The sequence below is a fragment of the Podarcis raffonei genome, chromosome 17 (assembly GCF_027172205.1).
Source record: "Podarcis raffonei isolate rPodRaf1 chromosome 17, rPodRaf1.pri, whole genome shotgun sequence".
In the NCBI taxonomy this organism is placed as follows: Eukaryota; Metazoa; Chordata; class Lepidosauria; order Squamata; family Lacertidae; genus Podarcis; species Podarcis raffonei.
The window spans coordinates 30,263,788-30,286,683 of NC_070618.1; the positions used below are offsets into that span (position 1 = coordinate 30,263,788).

General features: G+C 45.1%; 1 protein-coding gene across 1 annotated transcript in view; it reads left to right on the forward strand.

Annotated features, from left to right (window-relative positions):
• The window catches only part of LOC128405193 (ovostatin-like), a 60,269-nt gene that overhangs the window by 16,627 nt on the left and 20,746 nt on the right, over nt 1–22,896 (forward strand). The window contains exons 9-22 of the mRNA XM_053371543.1: nt 2,357–2,471; nt 2,599–2,708; nt 4,490–4,648; nt 6,525–6,743; nt 7,934–7,991; nt 9,479–9,636; nt 10,726–10,875; nt 12,214–12,381; nt 13,018–13,153; nt 14,576–14,693; nt 16,875–17,103; nt 18,266–18,392; nt 20,282–20,403; nt 22,148–22,199. Of these exons, the coding sequence (XP_053227518.1) occupies nt 2,357–2,471; nt 2,599–2,708; nt 4,490–4,648; nt 6,525–6,743; nt 7,934–7,991; nt 9,479–9,636; nt 10,726–10,875; nt 12,214–12,381; nt 13,018–13,153; nt 14,576–14,693; nt 16,875–17,103; nt 18,266–18,392; nt 20,282–20,403; nt 22,148–22,199 (1,921 nt within the window). The remainder of the gene's footprint in view (nt 1–2,356; nt 2,472–2,598; nt 2,709–4,489; nt 4,649–6,524; nt 6,744–7,933; nt 7,992–9,478; nt 9,637–10,725; nt 10,876–12,213; nt 12,382–13,017; nt 13,154–14,575; nt 14,694–16,874; nt 17,104–18,265; nt 18,393–20,281; nt 20,404–22,147; nt 22,200–22,896) is intronic.

Genomic DNA, 22,896 nt, shown 5'->3' on the forward strand with positions numbered 1-22,896 from the left:
CTGCAGTGCAGGAATATGCATCTGTCCCATGCAGAGATCAAGCCCACAACCTTGGCATTATCAGCACCATACTAGTGGCGGAGGAACCCTCTCTGGCACCCAGGGTGGGATGCCAAGGGGTGGGGTGAACCGCCCGGTGGCGCATGCACGATGTCCATACGGAGTGTGCGTGTGCGGCATCCCATATGGAGTGCCACTTGGGGGGGTGACTGTACATAGCTATCAACTTACAGATTTGAAAATAAGGGACCAGCAGCCAAAATAAGGGATTTTAGTCAACCAGCAGCCAAACGAAGCCTCAAGCGGTGGTTCCCACAGCGCAGCAACCCGGCAAAGGGGATGCAGCAAGGAAAACCACCGTCACCTCTCTGCTGGGAAGCACTGAGCAAAGGTGAGTCTCCAGGCAACGCGGCCGATTTGATTGGCACAAAGCATGCAAGCTCCACCCCCCAGTCGTTCTTAGACTCCTTATTGGGTGAGCAACGCAGCCAAGCAACACAGTTGGAGCTCCCTGCTCCCTGGCCGGCAGGGAAGGAGGGAGAGGAGCTGCTTCCTTTGAAACCCAGGAAATTTAAGGGACATCATCAATAAGGGACAGCAGTGGGACACGGGGCTGGGATAAGGGACTTTCCCGCCAAATAAGGGACAGTTGACAGCTCGGGGGTGACAAGATGTCCCCTGCCTCCCCCCAGCTGTAGAGCAGCTGAGGGCGCGCACAGTCAATATGAGCGCCGCTTACGGGGTGTCTGTATGGGCTGCCACATATGCGTACTCCGTATGGGCTTCCATGCATGCACCTTCCATATGAGCATCCTAATGGGCTGCCGTGCAAGCAGCATCCTGTACAGACTGCGTATGTGCGACATCCTGTATGGAGTGCACACATGTGGCATCCATACTGACTGTGTGCGCCCTTGGCCACTCTACAGCTGGGGGGAGGCAGGGGCCATCTTGCACTCCCCCCCCAAGTGTAGGACTGCGCCCCCCACTTCATACGCCTCTGCACCACATTAATCAACTGAGCTAGCCTCCCCCCTTTTCCAGTCTGTTGGATGTGAGCTCTAACACTGCCTCTACAAATCTGAACAAAACAAAAATGGTTCATAAAACTGGGGGCATGCGGGAACATAAGAATAAGGAGCCATTGCTTGGTGCTCATTTTTGCTTTTCATTTATTGCTGCATCCTGGAATTGACTACAGCTCACCTCACTGGTCTACAGAGCCCCAGGAATTTTGAGTTCCTTCCTGTCTGAATAAGTATCTGGGTCACAGCACAAAGCCAGGGAGGGCCATGGAAACCAGTAGACTGGGGATTTGTAGAGTGGGATCATTTTCCTACTGTATTCTTCCTTTTGGAGTAATGGTGTCATAAGTCACCAAGTTCAGTCTGAAGCTTATTGGGTATAGGCTTCTTAGTCACTTGGCGGTGGCAGTAATTGGTTAAAGCACTCTAATAGCCTGAAAGCTGTTATTGGCTGAGCTTCCCCAGAATTCCAGAGAGGAGATAAGGGCAGACAGTAGGATCAAGAGATGCTGTGACAGAAGAAGTAGGAAGCTATGAGAATACAGGTCTGAGATGGCAGGAGGCCAAAGGACCAGACATGGACATGAGGGTTGTGGAAAGGAGCAGCCCAGAGGAATCTCAGAAGGGAAAGAAATCTGGGAGAGAAAGCTGCAAAGATAAGGAAAGTTGGCTTGTATTGATTTAAAGACCTCTGATACTTCTCTCATTTATTAATGGTGGGCCTCCAGAAGGAATTTCCAGCATACATTGGATACCACCTGAAGAGGAAGATGCTTTTTTTTAGGGCTGCCTTGGCTTGAGGAACTTAGGAGCAAAGGATAGGGCATGCAGTCAAACTTTCTCCATGAGCCAACTGAACGTGGGCGAGGGAATTGAATCATGTCTGCAGGGCCTTTGAAGCTGTCCATGGGTACCTTTCAGATCTTCCATGGAAGTTGTGGAAGCAGTTCTGGCAGTGCTATAGCTGTGTGAACAGGGCCATAGCCACTCCTGCCAAAATCTTCCAAATGGATATTGGATAATTTAAGCAAAAGCACACATGGGAAACAATACTTGGAGCTGGTCCATGGGAAATTGAGGGGCAACATGTTGCCTTCAAACTCAGCTCTCTTAGGGATGCTGCAAGGACTGGGCATGGCTCCATGAGATCAATAGCGAATATCAACCTAAGTAGGTGGACACTGAATCATATTCAGACATCTGGCATGTATTAAAACACAGTGGCTTCTTGTAAGCTGTTTCTATTGTAATCAATGGCACTGGGCCAGATTTAAGCAACACCAATTAATTTTCCTTCTTGTGTTGGATTCCTTACCCCTCCTCTTTTTCAGCTGGGCAAAGATGGCTGCCTTGCCCATGTCTTCAGTTCCAAGACTTTTGAGCTTAATCGTTCAGGGTACTGGATGAACCTAGATGTGAAAGCCATTGTCACTGAGAAAGGAACAGGTAACCCCTTCCACATAATCAAAAAGAGACTGCTGGGAAAATAAATAAACAGCAGGCATGAAATTATTTTGCATAGTTTATTTCATATTAGTAAGCTAATTATGTTTGTTCTTGGACTCTTGCACAGGGATACAGAGTGAACGTTCAGCCTACATTTCAGTTTCTCGGATACTGGGGACTGTGACATTTCAGAATATGGACCGGGACTATAAAAGGGGGATCCCCTATTGTGGTCAGGTAAAATGAGAAGCTGAGTATGACCCAGCCTAAATGCCTATATCTAGAGATGAGTGACTAAATTTCATCTCTTTTAGGAGTGAAACAGCGAAACTGAAGGAATGCCTTTCTAACTGAGAAACAAAACCACATTTGCCACTGAAATTTCAGCTGAAGGGAAGTTTTAAGTAAATGCAGGGTGGGACATAAACTGATTTGCACAGGCGAAATATCTAATAAAGTCTAGTAACAAACATTACGACTGTCCTACAGATCCCCAGGTTGTCCCTAGATTTCATGAAATCTGAAGTGAATCTGAGAGCTTCTTTTTACTACGAATTTTTTGTTTTCCAAAATAATAAAATTCTTGAAAACAACAACTGGGTACAAGTCTAGTTATGGGATACAATATCTACAAAAAAATTAAATTGAATATGTAGTGTCATTTCAAGCATATTCTTAAGACATATTTGAGAAGTTGGTGGGAGGCAATTGTTATCTTCTTCCCTTACATATGAAAAGAAAGGAGACCAGAATTCAACTGAGGTGGTTTTACTACCCTTCTAAGCCTTGTTAGTCACTCTGAGATAGCTACATCCTGGATGTTGTTGAACCTCAAGGGGTAGCTCAGCCTGAGATTTCCAAAAACATGCTATCGCCAAATGTGTGGCCACCAATAGGAAAACCCCCCCACAAATTCTTATGTCAAATAGTGAGGCTAGAATCTATGTTTAACGAAAGCAGGGCTAAATCTGGATTTGGCGAGAGAGGTTATTTAATGATTATAAAAATAATATCAAACCCTGGTCCAGAACGTATGAATGATTTTTACATTCCCACCAAGCATGAAATAAGTTTTGAGATTCCCACATCCCCTTCAACAGAGAGGGAATAAGGATTTATTGTTTTTCCTAATCAAAACGTGAAACGGAGAGCTCTTGTAGAATACTAGGAGTATGAGCAGCAAGCTGGAAAATCTCCAGTTCAAGTCCCATCTCAGTATGTGGAGCACTCTGAAAATTTGAAATTTACTCTGTAATTATCAACATTAACCTGAAGGTTCTTCCTCGTGTGAAACCCATGAGAAATGTTGGGGAAACCAAAATAAACAGTTCAGTCCTAATTCCCTGATCTTTGCTGCTTGATGGGTAGGTGGGTAGGCAGTGAAATGTCCGCTTCTATAGAGACCCCTGCTGCTCCTTCCAAAATATTGTGTTTGGAGGCAGGCTGCCATTGGCTTTGGATCCACTGGATCAAAAGTCCATCTGATTTCTCAAGTATACCTGAAGGAGCATCTCCACCCCCATCGTTCTGCCCGGATGCTGAGGTCCAGCGCTGAGGGCCTTCTGGCTGTTCCCTCATTGCGAGAAGCAAAGCTACAGGGAACCAGGCAGAGGGCCTTCTCGGTGGTGGCACCCGCCCTGTGGAACGCCCTCCCATCAGATGTCAAAGAGATAAACAACTACCTGACATTCAGAAGACATCTTAAGGGAAGTTTTTAATGTATGACATATTAGTGTATTTTTGGTCTTTGTGGAAGCCGCCCAGAGTGGCTGGGGAAACCCAGCCAGATGGGCAGGGTACAAATAATAAATTATTATTATATTATTCTCAAGGGGTCCAATTTTAAATGCCACCCAACTTCTGCAAGGTGACAGGCCTTCAGGTGTGGTGGTCGCTTCGTACCTCTGCTCCTTAGCTGGGGTTCAGGATCGCTCTGCAAGATAAAGCCTTGGTTTTGGAGAGCGTTGCTTAGTCAGAGATGAGCCACTGATGCTTCTGGGCTTTTCCTTCTCCTTCAGATAAAACTGGTGGATGTTGATGACTCTCCCCTTGGAAATGAGATTGTCCAACTACATGTCAACAACAAAAATGTGGGCAACTACAGCACCGATGGAAACGGCACCGCTGAGTTTTGTATTGATACCTCAACGTTCTTTAGTTCAGATATCTCTCTCAGAGTAAGTGACCGACAGAAGCCAGGGCTATTGCACACTTCTCCAAACACCTCTCCGCCTTTCTCTTTTCTTAAAGGTGCCAGTGCTGTATTGCACATGTTTACATGTAATAGGTGGGTGCGGGTGGTTCTGTGGGTTAAACCAAAGAGCCTAGGACTTGCCGATCAGAAGGTCAGCGGTTCGAATCCCTGCGATGGGGTGAGCTCCCGTTGCTCAGTCCCTGCTCCTACCAACCTAGCAGTTCGAAAGCACGTCAAAGTGCAAGTAGATAAATAGGTACCGCTCCAGCGGGAAGGTAAACGGCGTTTCCGTGTGCTACTCTGGTTCGCCAGAAGCAGCTTAGTCCTGCTGGCCACATGACCCGGAAGCTGTACGCCGGCTCCCTCGGCCAATAAAGCGAGATGAGCGCCGCAACCCCAGAGTCAGTCATGACTGGACCTAATGGTCAGGGGTCCCTTTACCTTTACCTTTACATGTAATAGGTAGCTAGTACCCAAGTCCAGGACTAGGGAACTGTCCCCTTTAAGTAACTACCGTATTTTTCTGTGTATAAGACGCCCCCATGTATAAGACGACCCCTATTTTTTTAAAACCCAAAATTAAGAAATCAAGTTGTGTAGCTCTTTCGGGGGGTGGGGGAGGTCACTTCCGCCAATCGCTTACCCGCCTGCCCACCACTGCTGATCGCTTGCCACAGCCACTGCCAATCGCACACCTCGCCGCAACCACCAATTGTCTGCCCGCTAGCTGCCACCAACAGCCCACCCGCCCACTTGCCGCAGCTACAGCCAATCACCAGCAGGTCTTGCTGCAGCCCCCAATCACCCGCCCAATATCTCCTGCTTGCTGCTGCCATTAATCACACGCGCGCGCCCCTCTGCATTCACTATCCGTGTATAAGACGACTCCCAATTTTTGCCTAATTTCTTTTAGCAAAAAGCATTGTCTTATACACAGAAAAACACGGTATCTCCTGGATCCTTTGCTGTTGCTTGAGGCTCAGGTGGCCTCAGTAGCCTCCGAGTGCCTTCCATCAGCTTTGGCTGGTGGCCCAGCTACACCCCTATCTGGACAGGGATAGCCTAACTACTGTTGTCTATGCTCTGGCAACCTCTAGGTTAGATTACTGCAATGCGTTATACGTAGGGCTGCCTCTGAAGACGATTTGGAAACTTCAGCTAGTGCAGAATTCAGCGGCCAGGTTGCTCACCGGAGCAAGACGGTTTGAGCATTCTGGTCCAACCACACTGGCTACCAATTAGTTTCCAGGTCCAATTCCACGTGCTGGTTTTGACCTATAAAGCTTTAAATGGCTCAGGACTGCAATACCTCAAGGACCACCTCTTTCCATATGAACCTACCTGGACCCTGAGATAAACTTCTGAGGCTCTCTTTCATATGCCTCCTCCTTGAGAGGTCCGGAGGGTGGCAACACGGGAACAGGGCCTTCTCTGCAGTGGCTCCCTATCTGTGGAATGCTCTCCCCAGGGGAGTTTGCCTGGCGCTTTCATTATACACCTTTAGGTGCCAGGCAAAAACATTCCTTTTTAACCAGGCCTTTGATTGATCTGATTTACATCCCATGCCCTTTTAAAATGTGGGGTTTTTTGGGTGGGGGGCCTATTGGGTTGTTGTTTTCATGGGTTTATATCTTGATTTTATTCTGTGAACCGCCCTGGGACCCCCGGCTCTAGGGCAGTATCTAAATTCAATTTTAAAAAAAACAAATCAGTCACTAAAGCTGTGTGTCCCTATTTGCAGCTTGTAATCTGAAGGCCTCCAATGACCCTGACTTATCCAATTTCCCATAGAGAAATAATGTGATGAGCTGATTTCTACATCTTCCTCCTCTCTGCCCTCCCTTCCCCATTGCCTACAGCTAATATATAAACCCAATGACAATTGCAACAGTGATGGCTGGTTATTACCCTACTATCCAGAGGCCTATCATTCAGTCCAGCGCTTCTACTCCAGAACAGATAGTTTTGTGAAGATACACCAGGTGCCAGGAGAGTTGCCATGCGACCAGGTCAGCAGAATCAAAGTCTCCTACAGCCTGAATATAAAAGGACAGAACACTGCAACCTTCTATTTCTTTGTAAGTATCAAATTGCTGCTCAGCTTTCTTTATTTGACATGGAAGTATTTATTGGGGGTGGGGGGGGACATATGCCTGCAAAAAAAGAGAAAGAAGATAAAACAAACAGAGGGCGCCACCAAAATGCAAAAGGAGGTATGTGACCCATAAACAGATGTCAAGAAGGATTTTTTATTAAGCTACCTGACTTGTTTCAATGAAATCTTTTTCTGGAATGATTATTGTAAAACCGTTCTGTGGCAAAAATATGTTCCCAAAGCATTTGAGCCAATGCAGAGCCAGCGGCGGAGCAAGCCAATCGGGCGCCTGGGGCAGTGCGCATGCCCTGCTCCCAGGGGCGGGGCCAGTCGCCTAGGGGGCGGGGCTAGCCAGGGCAGGACGCTCCACTGGGCCTCCGAAGAATCTGCCTGCCTCCTCCCACTCAGCCGCCCCACAGCTGAGGGGGAGGCAGCGGGCGGACCTTTTGGGGCAGCGCAGAGCCTGCGGGCACCCAAGCCACCGCGTCACTCCCAGCTGGGTTCAGTTGTGGCAAAGCCGGATGAGTAGATTTCCCCCATTCTCTATCATTGGTTTTTCTCTGCACTCTTCCTGAATTCTGATTTAACTAGGAGATGATCGTGCGTGGTTAACATTTCCTTTTTTATATAAAAAGACATTTAAAAAACTAGGAAAACGGTGAAATTCATTCTGAATGCAGGTTTAATGCTCCATGCTCCAAAGCTGGAATGAATTTTGAAGTTTTCCTAATTTTTCTCATATCTCTTAATATAAGTTTATATATCCCCCAACCCCCAGCCAGGTTACAGATATGCACTGACAAAACACTGAGTGTGCTGAGCTCAAAAGAATTGATTCCCTTGCTCAAAAGGATAAGAACTATCGGGAATTCCACCACTGCCACTATGGGCCATAGTTACTGAGTGACATGAGGACACGTGGCAATTTTTGCACGGTAAACATTGCAGGATTTTGTGTGTGCACGATCATTAATATATTTTGTACAAGGTGAATAAGGATTCACTGAACAGGAGAGAGAAAAATTAGTTTTGATACATTTCAAAATATCAAAGGGCTTCCAAACTTGTATTAATAATTTGAGATTCTGCTGTGAGGTGATTTTTTTGAACCATATTTCTCCCATACCCTTGAGTTACACTGCCTATTGCTTATTTCCCTCTTGGTGTACACAGGTACTGGTGAAGAACAAAATTATAAACTCAGGCAGAAAAGTTGTCACCCTCAGTCGTGGTAAGTAGTGCTGTGCCAAAATTTAGTGGTGTTTGGTTTTCCTCATGAAAACGGCCATTTTGAAGGGTACGAAAGGGTCTGTAAACCCCCTCCTACTGTTGTGTGTGTTTTCTTGTACCTGTTCACAGCTATTGTTTCCCTTCATTCTGCTCTTAGCTGTTGTTGGCAAGCATTCGGTTCCAATATGCCCAAAACGTTGAGGACTTTTCTTCATTAGTTTCCAAATTGGGCTACACTATAGGGCTGATCTTGGAAAAACTGTTCCTGGAGTACAAACTCGCTGCCTCGTTCCACAGTAAACCCTTAGGGTATTAGACTCCTCTTCAGTGGGGTACCATATTGCCCCCACAATAACAGTTTCTTTGTTTTCCCCTGCTTGGGAATTATTTGGGACCCTCCAGCCTTTGAAATCTCATCTGGCTGCTACTCCATCTTTCTTCCCCAAGGTGATTTGTTTTCTTGGAGGGGGGGTACCATATGTTAGAGACTCAGGGTCAGGGCCAGCCCACCCATGGGGCAGACTAAGATAACTGCCTCAGGCATAGCTGTCAACTGAAAATAAGGGACCAGCAGCCTCGAAAATAAGGGATCAGCAGCCAAAATAAGGGATTTTCAGATCACAGATATATTCAACTTCTGAGCCCCTCCAAGCCAAAGGCAGAAAGCCCAGCCAGCAGCCAAACGAAGCCTCAAGCGGTGGTTCCCACAGCGCAGCAACCCGGCAAAGGGGATGCAGCAAGGAAAACAACCATCACCTCTCTGCTGGGAAGCGCTGAGCAAAGGCGAGTCCCCAGGCAACGCAGCCGATTTGATCGGCACAGGGCATGCAAGCTCCACCCCCCAGTCATTCTTAGTTTCCTTATTGGGTGAGCAACGCAGCCAAGCAATACAGTTGGAGCCTCTCTCCTCCCTGGCTGGTAGGGAGGGAGGGAGAGGAGCTGCTTCCTTTGAAACCCGGGAAATTTAAGGGACATCATCAATAAGGGACAGCAGTGGGACACGGGGCTGGGATAAGGGACTTTCCCGCCAAATAAGGGATGGTTGACAGCTATGGCCTCAGGTGGTGGAGTCCCCCAGGGCACCGCACCCACAGGTGCCCAACAGAAATGGCAGCAGGTTCTGGCGAGATCTCATGAGACCTCACGTTCCCATTTTGCCTCAGGCGGAAAAACTGGATGAGCCACTGTAGCTCTGGGTATAGGAAGAATGTAGGAAGAATGTAGGTGAAATGTCTGCCTTGATTTTGCTTGCAAAATGTGCTCGTGTGTCTAATTCTTGCCCCACCACATACATTCTTTTTTAAAAAGCCCCATTGGTTATTTATTATATTTGTATACCATGATCCTGAACGGTGCTTGAGTCTGTTGAGCCGGTGTAAATTTTGTAAGTGTGCAAGCCTCTTTATCGTCTTCTCTCAAAGCCCTCTGCCAGGAGCCTTGTGTTTCAGACTGAGGATTCCAGCTTGTCTCTCATTGTTCTCCATGCAGATGATTTGGCAGCTTCCAAAGGCCACTTTTACATCTCACTTTCTGTCGATGCAAACATGGCTCCCGTTGCCACGCTGCTGGTCTATACTCTACATCCTGAGAGGGAGGTGGTTGCCGATACTGCCAGATTCGAGATAGAGAAGTGCTTCCACAATAAGGTAAGATAATGCAGTGAGGTAAGAACTGCAAAACTCTTCATATGCAGGTAAAGGTACCCCGACTGTTAGGTCCAGTCACAGATGACTCTGGGGTTGCGTGCTGACAACAACAACAACAACAACAACAACAACAACAACAACAACAACAACAACAATTTATTATTTGTACCCCGCCCATCTGGCTGGGTTTCCCCAGCCACTCTGGGTGGCTTCCACAAAGACCAAAAATACACTAAGATGTCACACATTAAAAACTTCCCTGAACAGGGCTACCTTAAGATGTCTTCTGAATGTCAGGTAGTTGTTTATCTCATTGACATCTGATAGGAGGGCGTTCCACAGGGTGGGCGCCACTACCGTGAAGGCCCTCTGCCTGGTTCTCTGTAGCTTTGCTTCTTGCAATGAGGGAACCTCCAGAAGGCCCTCAGCGCTGGACCTCAGCGTCTGGGCAGAACGATGGGGGTGGAGACACTCCTTCAGGTATACTGGGCCGAGGCCGTTTAGGGCTTTAAAGGTCAACACCAACACTTTGAATTGTGCTCGGAAACGTACTGGGAGCCAATGTAGGTCTTTCAAGACCGGTGTTATGTGGAGCATGTGGAACATGGCGATTTGTTCTTAGGAAAGCTCTTGAAAAGCTGGGTGAGTTAAGCTTTAGTCTCTTTTTGGTCTTCTGGAATTTCAGAAGTTTGCTCATTGTATGGAAGTTGTATGGCTTACAGCAGAATGTGAGGACAAATGTTTAGTGGTTGTCTAACAATCTCCCTCAGCATCAGCTTGCCTCCCTCCCTGTTTCATAGCCTGGGGACTAGCCATCAGTTCCAACAAGCATAAGACATGTTTAGCTAGAAGATGAAATAAATGTGCCCCGCTCCATAATTCATTTTCTTATTCAGCTATACAGGAAGCCCCTACTGATAAGTGAAACAAACCCAGTGTAACACAATAGGCCACAACAGGTTTCTCAGTCTAAGTATGGTGGCTTTCTAAGAGTCTAAGATGGAAAGAAGGCTTTATATTAAGGTCATCTAGAAATCAGTTGGCCTTCCCATGAAATTAATCCTTCAAATGTTTTATACTTGATTTCAGGTCAGCCTCCAGTTCTCCGTGAAGGAAGCTCTTCCAGCTTCAAATGTCAGCCTTGATGTCAAAGCTGCTGCCAACTCCCACTGTGCTCTGCGAGCTGTGGACCAGAGCGTTCTTCTCTTGAAGCCAGAGACAGAATTGTCAGCTGAAAGTGTAAGAGCAAAAGCCACCTGCCTGTTTGTGCCCACACCGAATCTTGCATGCTGAGTGTAATGACCTCAGGCAGGCAAGCAAGCCCCAATAAGAACTAATGAGTCTCTGGCAGTTTTATGCCACATTTAATTACAATTTATGTCCAGAGCATGGCTCTGAGCCTGCCGCTTTTAGCTACGAGTTGGTCATTCTGAGTCTCTGCCCCTGTCACAGCATGAAGGGCGCCAAAGTCCAGTCCTTCCTCTTTTGTACTTCCGTTGCATTTTAACCCTTTCAGCTCTTCTGGTTCTACCTCCCGGTTGCCTGGCAACCCCCTCAATGTCATCTATCTCCTCCCCTCCCTCTGCCTGTGAGCTTTCCAAGTCTGGGAACTCTTGATGAAGGGGGGCTGAACTAACCCACTCCTGCTCTGTCTGTGGCTGAAATCCCTCGCTTCCAGAGTCAGACTCTTGCTCCCTTTGTACTGGCAATCCTTTGTCTCCAGAGTCAGACTCTTCCCAGGCGTTCGATTCAGCCACGTCCCTGACACTGAGTGTCACAGTAAAGAATGCTGCCACCTTTCCAACCATGGCCAGAGGTGGATTTAGGGCAACACGACCAGTTCCCCTGTGCTGGCCACCGAGTTGAAGGGGACGCTGTAGGGCACTGCAAGTATGACGCAGTGCACACCCAGAACAGAATATGAGAGGTGGGGACACCAAATTTGGGGCTTGTACAGGGTGCCACTGAAATTTGAAAGACCAAACTCAGTCACAATGAATTTGCAAGCTCTGGCGTTTCTAGACCTTTCTCACCACCTTCCTTTTTTTCGGGCTTTCGTACCCTAGTCGAGAGACATGTTTTGTCCTGCTCTGAGTATGAGTCTTTGCTTGCTCCCATCCTGCCACCCTAAGTGGTAACCAGGATGACAAAGGGTTGGCTGAGAGGTTGCAAGGGCAGCAGAGATGTTTATAACAGAAACCTCTGCTTTGCTGATGTGCCACTTCTGTAAGGGATACACTAAAAGTTAGGGTTGCCATATTCCCAAAAGTGAAAATCCCCCCCTCCCCCCAGAAAAATATGGCCAGGTTTTCCAGATAGGTTTTCCGGATATTTTGTTGACTCAGCAAAAATCCACTCAGCCGCCATTTTGGCAGCCCGAATCCTGGGCATATGGCAGCCCTACTAGAAGCCAAGATTGTACAGTATGGAATCTTCCAAGGCAAACACAAGTCCCACCCTGTGCAGGCTGAACATTTCAGTCATTTGTGACACAAAATTTCAGTGTCTGTGTCCAGAATTTCATTTTATTTTTAGCCCTGTTTATAACAGACTTCTGCACTGGTTTCTCCTTCTTAGGTCTACAGTCTCCTTAGCTATGATATGTTTGGTTACTACTTCAATGGGCTCAACCTAGAGGATGATCCCCAAGAGCCTTGCATTCCACCAGACAACATATTTCATGATGGCTTGTATTATGTTCCTGCTAGCTTCAACTATGGACCAGATATCTATGGAGAAATAAGAGTAAGACTTGCACATAGTTCTTTTGTGAGCAGTTGAGAGAAAAGAAATGTCTAACCATCTCCATTCTCAGTAGTGTTTTGGAGGGTATTTTTTTGTATTGATTCTCAGCAACATTTCACTGGTACATGACTAAAAACGTATGATTTGAATATTTCTAACTAGCTTTCAAATTACAAAGCAGTCAATGAAATGGAGTTTGGAATATTAAAGGCTATACATTCCAAAGTGGGCAAAGTGTCAGGTGACTCAGCAGGAGACCCATATGACTCAATCAGCTGACATATAGAGGAATCAAGTGGGGTAGAGCTGGAATGTGGTCGAAGAGGAGAACTGGTGTAAACTGTTTTGCAAATATGTTTATACTAGGCAAAAACGGCATATAAAATAAGGAGAAATTTGCACTAAGATGTTGATTAATTTTCATGAGAAATCTTTTTTCAAAAGTTGCAATCATGTAGAAATGTGGAGAATTTAAGATTAGAAATATGAGAAAGAGAGAGAATCTGAAATTGACAGATCCCTCTATCCCTAGGAATAAATGATCTAAATAAAGAAATAATGGAGATGATAGTAATATTAAGAAAAAGAGGAATGTGTGCAAAATCTTGAGCTATTTATTATTATTTTCAAATTCAGGCTACAGGTGTAAAGTTTGTAACCAACTCCCGGCTTCGGCAACCGGTTATATGCTCCAGTGGCCATGGTCCTTTTCGGCCTTTTGAGGAGTCATCTGAAATTTTTGCCAGAACCACATCTGGCCCTATCTTTGCAGGTAATTTGGGTGGGGATGGTGCAAACCCATAATGTTAGATGGAGAAGGAAGTGTAGAACTGCAGAATATCCTGAACTTTTCCTCAGCTTTTGCTACCATTCAGCATGGTTTCCTTCTGGAGTGCCTTTTTGGGATGGGAGGGGGGCTTACTATTCTGGGCTTACCTAGTGAGTCGGTTCCAGAAGGTAGCAATGGGGAACTGCTGTTCTGCCCTGTGCCAGAAGCCTGTTGCATCTCACAGGCTTTTTCACATCTGCATGAAGTTGCTTGGAGATGTCACCTGGAGTTTGGTGTCAACCATATGTAGATGGAGGTAGTGGAAGTTCTGAATCGGTATGTGGCAGCAGTTTTGGACTGGATGAAAGTGAACCAGCCAAACTTTATTCCAGACAAGTTGCCTGGGGTTCTGGTAGGTAAAGGTAAAGGGACCCCTGACCATTAGGTCCAGTCGTGGCCCTGTGTCATTCCCTCTTTGTGATGGCCTGGGACTAGGGCTCGGACTCGGAGCCAGAGGAGTCTCAGTCCGCACCGGATCCTTTGCCCCAGGTGGCATCTGAACCGAGTCTGGGGCCTGATTCTGAAGAGCCCCAGTCTGCAAAGGTTCCCCTGCCACAAACACCAGCTGGGCCGAGTCAGGGGCCTGAGCCTGCCCTGGCTCCAGATGCAGGGATTACCTCATTGCCTTCAGCTGGGCAATCACTTACAGCTGCTCCACTACCAATTGGGTTAGGAGAGGCTGAGGCGGCCTCTGGGTCTAGTAACCCACCAACATCTCCTGAGCTGCAGAGACTGAGGTCTGAGAGAAGGAAAGACCTGAGTACTCGCAGGAGGAGTGCTTGCCTTCGGGCGAGACAGGGAGGCGAGATCAGGACCGGCTGTTACCCTGACAGAGATAAAAGGCTGCTGGACCCCACCCCAGGTTGCAGGAGCAACGTTGCTGTTTGCCAGAACCTGCCTGTGATCCTGTGCCTGACCTTGCCTGGTTTCCTGCCTTGTGTCCTGCTTTGGCCCTGTCGGACTGAATCCTCACAGAACCCTTGGATTTGGGACTGGACCTGGACCGCGTTACTCGGGTTACCCCCGGGCCCAGCACACTCTTCTATTTCAGGAACTTACGCCTTCCCCATGTCATATCTGCCATTTTGCTGAGCATTTTCCAGCACTTGCTCCATATAACCAATGTCATTCCACAGGAAGGGTTAGGCTCCAGGTTGTTGGTTTCTGGGACCCAGGGGAGCTGGATAGTCATCGAAGTAAGCCAGAGCATGGTCCAAAACAGGCACAACTCCTTCTCAGACCAAGCAAGATTAACGTCTACAGATTTTTTTGCATAGGGGATAATGTAGCTGCTCCTGCGTCCTGCCACTTACCGCTGCAAATTCATAGAACTAAGAGTCCAGATATCCTTTCTTATTGTTTTAGAATCTGCGCCACCGCCACCGGCACCACCTCCTTCAGGAGACGTATCTCGAGATAGAGTTATTGAGACAGTTCGGAGGTTCTTCCCTGAAACTTGGATCTGGGAACTGTTTGGTATTGGGTGAGTTGACATTGGCTGTTATTGGCATTGGCCAAAGATTTTGCAAAGAACAATGAGTATCCAGAGTTGGCCAGCACCCAGTTTGTTCTACCTGGGGAGGAGGGAGGATACTGTTTTACTTTGCATTTAAAGGTGAATATAGCTAATTCTCACTTTCTGAAGCAATATGCAAATCAAAACAATGTCATCCTTCAGAATTTGCATGTCTCCAAATTTTGCAGTGAAGTTCTCCACCCATGTATAAAAATGCATGTATCAGTAAATGTAACTTAGGAGAATGCGTAAGATTAGGGGAAATATGCAAAAAAATTGATATATTTGGCAAGATTGCATACAAAGCTGTGTGTAAGAGAAATTTGCACCAAAATGCTGGTGAATTTTCATAAAGACTTTTTTAAAATAACAAAATGATGTAGGCATGTGGGAACTGGATTTAAGATTGGGAAAACGGAAACCTGAGAGAAGCAAAATTGGCAGATTCAACCATCCCTGGTTCTACCTCAGGGGTGGTTAACATGTGGCCCTCCAGATGTTTCTGGTCTACATTGGCTATGCTGACCAAGGCTAATGGGAGTTGGGAGTTCAGCAACATCTAGTGGGCCACAGAATCCCTCTTCCTGATCCCTCCTCCTTGCATGTCATTCCTCTTTCAAGTTAAAAGGGTGCTTCTGAGGGTACATTGCCTGAGATCTACCAAAATCTTGGGAACAGCTCTAGCTGGGAATGACATTCCCTGGGTTCAGTGCATACAGTGGTGCCTAGCAAGACGAAAAGAATCAGTTCTGCGAGTCTCTTCGTCTAGCTGTTTTTTCGTCTTGCGAAGCAAGCCCATTGGCGGATTAGCGGATTAGCGCTATTAGCGGCTTTTAGCGGCTTATCGGCTTAGCGGATAAGCGGCTTAGCAGCTTTGAAAAGGGGGGGGGAAGGGGGAAAAAACCCGCAGGAACTCACAAGACATTTTCGTCTTGCGAAGCAAGCCCATAGGAAATTCGTTTTGCGAAGCACCTCCAAAACGGAAAACTCTTTCGTCTAGCGAGTTTTCCGTCTTGCGAGGCATTCGTCTTGCGGGGCACCACTGTATTCTGAGTCTTGCAAATAAGATTGTGTTATGCAAACCACAGAAGGCCTTTCACTGGCCTGTCTGGCAATTTCTGCACAGGTTTGATTCTGTTTATAGAATCCTAGAATGGTAGAGGTGGAAAAGACTCTGAGGGTCATCTAGTCCAACTCCCTGAAATGCAGGAATCTCAAGAAAATCATGCATGGCAGATTACCTGCTTAAACACCTGCTTAAAAACCTTCAAGGAAGGAGTGGGAGTCTATTCCACTGCCAATCAGCCCTTATTGTCATAAAGTTCTTCCTGATATTTAGTCTGACTCTCCTTCCTTGTAACTTGAAGCCATAGATTTGGGTCCTAGCCTCTGGAGCAGGAAAAAACAAGCTTGCTCCATCCTCCACGTTGACAGCCTCTTAGCTATTTGAAGGTGGCTATCATATCTCCCTTCAGTTTCCTCTTTACCAGGCTAAACATATGCAGTTCCCTCAATTCTCTTTGCTGCTCCCCGCTAACAGAGTTTCTATGCTGCAAACCAAATGATTTTTGCATCTGCTGTAACCCTAGACTTAGTCCTTTCAAGGTCATGTTGCTTCCCCCACCCCTACTGCTATCCAAAAACAGGATATGTTTTTGAGGGTCCTGTCTTTCTCCAATTATCAGAAGCGGGTTAGCAAGAACTGTACAGTCATACCTCAGGTTAGACGTTTCAGGCTGTGCGATTTGGGGTTGTGCACTGCGCTGAACCCAGACGTACCGGAATGGGTTACTTCCAGGTTTCGGTGCTTGCGCATGTGCAGAAGCACTAAATCATGCTTTGTGCATGCACAGAAGTGCCGAATCGCTACCCGTGCGTGTGCAGATGCGGCGCTGCGGGTTGCGGATGCTGCGGGTTGCGGACGTGCTTCCCACACAGATCACGTTCGCAACCCGAGAGTCCACTGGACATAAAGTGTAGCCTGCTGCAGTAGGGAGAGTGATTTTTAAATTTTTTAAAAGTGATGTGGGTTTCAACTTAACCCAACGCCATAAGAACATGGTGAGGCTTTTCATCTCGGTAATGTGGATATAAATAGTCAACCCTGTGGTTCTATATATACCTTTTTTGTTTTTCTCTCCTTATTAGTTCAGATGGACATGCAAAACTCACCTACGTCGTCCCTGATACCATCACAGAGTGGAAAGCCAGTGCCTTCTGCTTGGAGAAGCAGGCTGGGTTTGGCATCTCCAGGCCGGCCACCTTGATTGCCTTCCAGCCATTCTTTGTTCATGTGACGCTGCCTTACTCCATAGTTAGAGGGGAAGATTTCCTCTGTAGAGTCACTGTCTTCAACTACCTGCAGGAATGCATTCAGGTTCATCCTCTCATTCCTTCTTTGCTCTCTTTCATGTCTAGAAAAGACCCTTGCATATTGTTTTTGTGGGTTGGGGTGCAAACCATTCACATCAGTGAGATAAACAGGAAAAAGCTAGACACATAGATTCCAACTGAGTTTGTACCAGTTTAGATATTGTGCCTTTTCTTAGGAATCCTGGGGACTGTAGTTAGTTAAGGTGCTGAGAGTTTCCTTTCAGAGATCTCGAGCTCCCTTCTCACTATAATTCCTTGGGAAGTGAGACTGATGGCTAAACCAGTTGTACTCTGTCAGGCCTTTATTGGCCTATATAAACAACTTGTCTTTTTAATTAGCTGGCTTAATTTATAACACATTCCCATTTATTGTTTTTGCATTTGTATTTAAACAGTTAGATGCTATTATGTGCAAAGGATTTACTTGGAACATTTACAGTGCCTTCTGATGGCCTACATAATAAATGTTGAACTACATTGGTTCCTTGATCTGGCAGAGATATTTTTTACACTAGTGCTGTGCACCAGATTCAGATAAATCCTGAACCCAATTGGGCCAATTCAAGGCCCTTTGTGCCCTGTCTGGCTCAAGTTGAAGTAGCTACAAATAACTGAAGAATGGATTGAGTTGTCCCAAATCTGTAGATCACTATAGTTTCTCAGAAAGCCAGACAGACTGTCTCCAAACTGTTGCAATTATTAATTACAGCACCATATAAGGAAGGAGAAGGGGAGGAAGGGAACTGGAAGAGGGCTAGAATGATCTCACCCAACTTCACCAATGATGGTGTTTGGGGAGAGAAGCTAGATTTTGAGAGCTGCCAGGATATCCTAGAATACTATCACACAACCCAACACTTTCCAAGTACTGTCCCTTAGAAAGTGTTTAGTGGAGTTGAGTGGCATTTATTCAGCTTGTGTTCATCCTCTATCCTTTCCCAATCCATCCCAGTACTGTCCTTATTTTAAGTTTGTCTCCAAATTTTGGCTCTAGTTTTTAGGTAAGTTTTCTGTTACTATAGATCCCTGATATAGTAGAGAAGACTGAATGAAATACCTTTTTGTCTTGGTTTTCTCTGCCCTGTCTGAGGTTAAAGCATCCTCCCTTAGTTCTAGGAAGCCACGCTAACTTTGTTAATTAACTGTAGTTTCTCCCCTTATGGCAGGTCAATGTATCAATGGCCGTATCCCGGGATTTCCAAGCCCATCTTCTCTCACCTTTGAATGATAAAGGATGTGTGTGTGGCGGTGAGAGGAAAACATACATTTGGAATATTAGCGTTAAAAAACTTGGTGAGTGAGCTTCTTTTTTCCTCTCTGCTTTGTAAACTGGTAGTCTTGTCTGTTTTAAACTTGCATAAGAAATGCAGTTCACCAAATGTAAATGCAGAATGCCTTCACATCTGACTAACCAAGTCTTTTTTCTATAACCATGCCCTTCCTGCAAGACAGTAAAATCAAGATATTTTGTCAAGCTTCTGGTGGGGTACATTCAGCTTGATGTTTGGGGATGGGTGACTATATCCATTTTGTTTTCTCTCACTTTCTGATTTTTCCATTCTTAAATTTAGTTCTCTACTTCAGTTTGTTCATTTCCCCCCTAATAAATAAATTAAAAAGCCATCATGAAAATTCATCAGCATTTGGGGGTGATTTTTTTCTGTGGTACACACAGTGCCGGATTTACGTATAAGCTAAACAAGCTATAGTTTAGGGCTCCAAGACCCCCAAAAAAATTAAAGGAAAAAAACTGGATGTACATTTCCAAAATATAAGATAAAAAACAAATAAAATAAAACCTACATACACTGTGTAGGCTCCTGTGATATAAGTAATGGGCCCCACCTGCTCCCTAAAATATCACTGATTTGCTCCTTTCTACATACATTCTGCATGAACTGGTTGTGTGGCAACATGTGCAAATGGCTTTAGATACCTATTAGGTTCATAAATTACCATATAGCATATATTCAACACAAAAAACAGCGACAATTTGTTGTGGACAAAGGATAGCTGGACATATAAAGGGCCCCATTACCTTCAGTAGCTTAGGGCCTCATCAAACCTAAATCCGGCCCTGGGTACGCATTTTTAGATGCAGGTTTGTGTAGCCCTCCCCCTGTCAGGGCAGAGTGGGAGGGTCTCAGAGTTCTCTCTAGAAAACCTCCAGGAAAAATTCTGTGAGCTTCAACTCATATCATGTCCCTATAAATTGTTGGCCTGACTGCTCTTTGAATATCCCACTGTTTGCCTAATACACACATATTTACAAGGCAACTTTTTCTAATAAAATGAATTTTTGTATGTTATTTTCACTAATTTATGCATCCATATGCATGTTTTACCCTAGTACATGCATTTTTGTACACATTGCTTGGCTGGAGAACTGCTTTGCAAAATTTGCGGAAGTGCAAATTTTGAGGGATGGGTGTGTGTCAGTTTGCATATTATTTCAGGAAATTATAATTAGGTATATAAACCTTTAAATACAAACTGAAACAATTTTCTCCCTCATCTGTAACCACAAGTTTGTAGGTCTATAATTGGCCTGTTTTCCAGTGTTGACCATCTCCCTAATTTTGTAGCTCCGTAGAACTCAATAGTTTAATTCTATTTTTGTTCATTTGCATGAACCGCCAGCTCTGCATTCTATTAAGCTCAGGTCCAGTTTCCCACTAGGAGTTTTTCAGTTTCCTGACCCTTCTTGCTTTCAGAGTTGTATCTGTAGAAGAAATCTGAGAAGCTGAAAATTTGCCCATGAAAGGTTTTATTTTGGGTTTTTGCTGCATCTTTTCCAGGAAGCATATCAAAAATGCAACCCGCCATGGGTAAATTACAAGTTCCAGAGAGAAACTGGCACAATGAGAGCAAGATCCTTGTGCAGAGAGACGGCAAAAAACCTAAATTAATCGGTTTTCTATTTGTAATCTTCTTTCTAAGGGCTCATCCAGACTTCCTTTTGAGTTGCGCTTTAAAGCTCCTTATTCAAGTGGGTTTTGTTTTCTGGTTTTTGTCAGCAGGAAAATCCATGTTTTATCAGTGAATTGGAGCAAATGGCAATACACACACACACACACACACACACACACACTATTACTGCTTGCTTCGATTCAACAGTAAAATGCAGGTTTTCCCAGGGAAAGTGCCAGAACAAAAATAAAAATTAATATGTTTGCTTTCAGGTGCTGTGACCTTGTCTGTTACTGCTGAAGCTCCACAAAACAGCGGGGACTGTGGAAATGGAACATCTGGGGGCTTGGATGTGGGACGGAAGGACACCCTGATCAGAGAATTGCTAGTAGAGGTACAGTGGGAAGATCTGAGCTTCCAAAAATGTGCTTCCTTCTCAGCGGCTAATTAGCTAATTCAGTCAGGATCAAATGTGGAGCAATTCCCGTTTTCCCTGTAAGGGTATCTCATACTTGCTACACACTGCGTTTTACACCCAGTGGACTGGACATTCGTTTCCTTCCACCACTTTATCCTTTCTTTCCACTACTGTGCGAATACAGTATAACATCCGAAGTACTTCGTGTTATTGTCATTTTGAAAATGTAAGTAGCCTTTATGAGTTGAAAGGCAGGAAAGAAAAACATTAAATGATGGTGATGATGATAATTTATTTATACCCCACCCATCTGGCTGGGTTTCCCCAGCCACTCTGGGTGGCTTCCAACAGAATATGATTATGATTAACAAAGCAATAAAACATTGAACATTAAAAACTTCCCTAAACAGGGCTGCCTTAATATATCTTCTAAAAGTCAGATAGTTGTTTATTTCCTTGACATCTGATGGGAGGGTGTTCTACAGGGCGGGTGGCACTACCAAAAAAACCCTCTGCCTGGTTCCCTGTAACCTCACTTCTCAGTGAGGGAACCGCCAGAAGGCCCTCGGAGCTGGACCTCAGTGTCCGGGCTAAACGATGAGGCACTCTGCATTGTGAAATTCCAGTAGCAATGCTGGATCAAAAAGCACCCCCCCAAACTATGGGCCTAATCCTTTAGCAGGGAGTACAGCCACCCTCCAGAACACCTGAATACCACCATCCAAGACAGAAAAACCACCAACCAACAGGATCTCTTTCTTTGGTCAGGATCCAGTTTTAAATTCATTGACCCTCATAAAGCTAAGTGTCATTCATAGACAGAGGTCCAACAGTTCTACCACATGTGGATCTATTAGCTTGAATCACTGCATGAACTAGAATTAAAACAGAGCTGGTAATGGTGGATAAACCTTCATTTACTTTGGACTGGAACGTCATCCAAAAATGTAGTATCTTGATTCCTTGGGTGGGACTTCAAACTGTACTTGTTGCAGGAATAAAATTTGACTTTTAGTAATTCACTGGCATAGCAATCTAAAATAGGTATATTTTGGAGATTAAATGGCAAAGGATTCTAGTATTGTACAAAAAGGCACTAGAAATCAGTGTGCTCTTGGGCTGCTTCTGTTTATTTCCACGGGTCTCATAGCATAGTTACCTGATAGATTTTGTCTTCAAGATCTAAACAAATTAATAATATAGACGGCCAATGTGCAGAACTGCAGTTTCTGTCTTATAACTAGCAGAATGGTCAGTGACTACTGTTCTCAAGAGGAGACAGAGGCAGAGAAGAGTGGGGAGATATGAGAACTCAACAATTGTTTATATATGCAACAGTTTAAATGAATGGCGGAACTGGACAGTTTTAAGTTTTGACAACTTGCTGGGGGGGGGGGTCGGGGTGTATATGTTTAACTTGCTCTTAGACTGTCTTGTTTGTTTTCGTGAATTACATTGTAATATCCAGCATCTACAAACAACAAAAATCTGATTGACGATAAGCAAGGGAATTCAGATTCCAAAAGCCATAGTAAGCCTAGACAGATTTAAGTCAGCATCATGTTACACTACAATATAATATTGCTTCTCAATGTGAGTGTCAGTGGTGATAGTTATCGTTTATAAAGATCTAGGATTTCCCTGTTTTGCTATTTCTTTGTTTCATTCATTCTTCATTCATTCATTTGTATGTCCTCTTTCTGCCTCTTTGTTCACATAGCCTGAAGGCATTGAAAGAGAATTAACCCAGAGCAGCCTTATCTGTGCAAAAGGTAAGAGGGTTGCTCTCTTCTGGTGGGCTGCTATGAGCATGGGAACTGAAGGAACCTGTCAAAAAGTAATGAAAGGTTCATGGGATCAACTAATAGTACTGTACTGGGGATGCTGGCTTTTTCCTGCTACCTGCAAATAAGTAAAAATAAAGAAGAGCCTTGCATCACTTCTGCTGCAAATTTTCTATGCTCGGCTTATATGGGGGAAATGATTAAACCAGGGTTTAAGGGTTTGTTTTACAGCCCTGTCAAATCATTAGGATGCACCAAGTCAGAAGAGGAATGTTTCCAACATACTCCTCAGCTGAATTTCTGTTGATTTTTGGCGTTCCAAATTACCTGGGATTGTTTCTGAAGTGGAACTGGGCTCTTTTGTTCTAGTTTTCATATACCGGTATATATCTGAATGTTGTACAGAGCACAAACACAGGCAGTTTGTTGCAGTTCTTTATTCAGTTCATTTTGTCTTCCATTCCTCTACATACCTAGTGTGCAAAAAATCACTTTTGTTACAGTATTTGTGGCTAGTTGACTATTCTTTTTGCATAGCGTTTCACTAATGTGCAGGAACATCGGTAAGAAAATATACCGAAAGCCTTGTATGGTAACATCAAGACTGCTCAACTGTGAGTGGGTTGTCATGAGATCTAGGGCTTCAGTTCTTGTGTCCCAGTTATGGAATTCCTTGTCCAGAAAA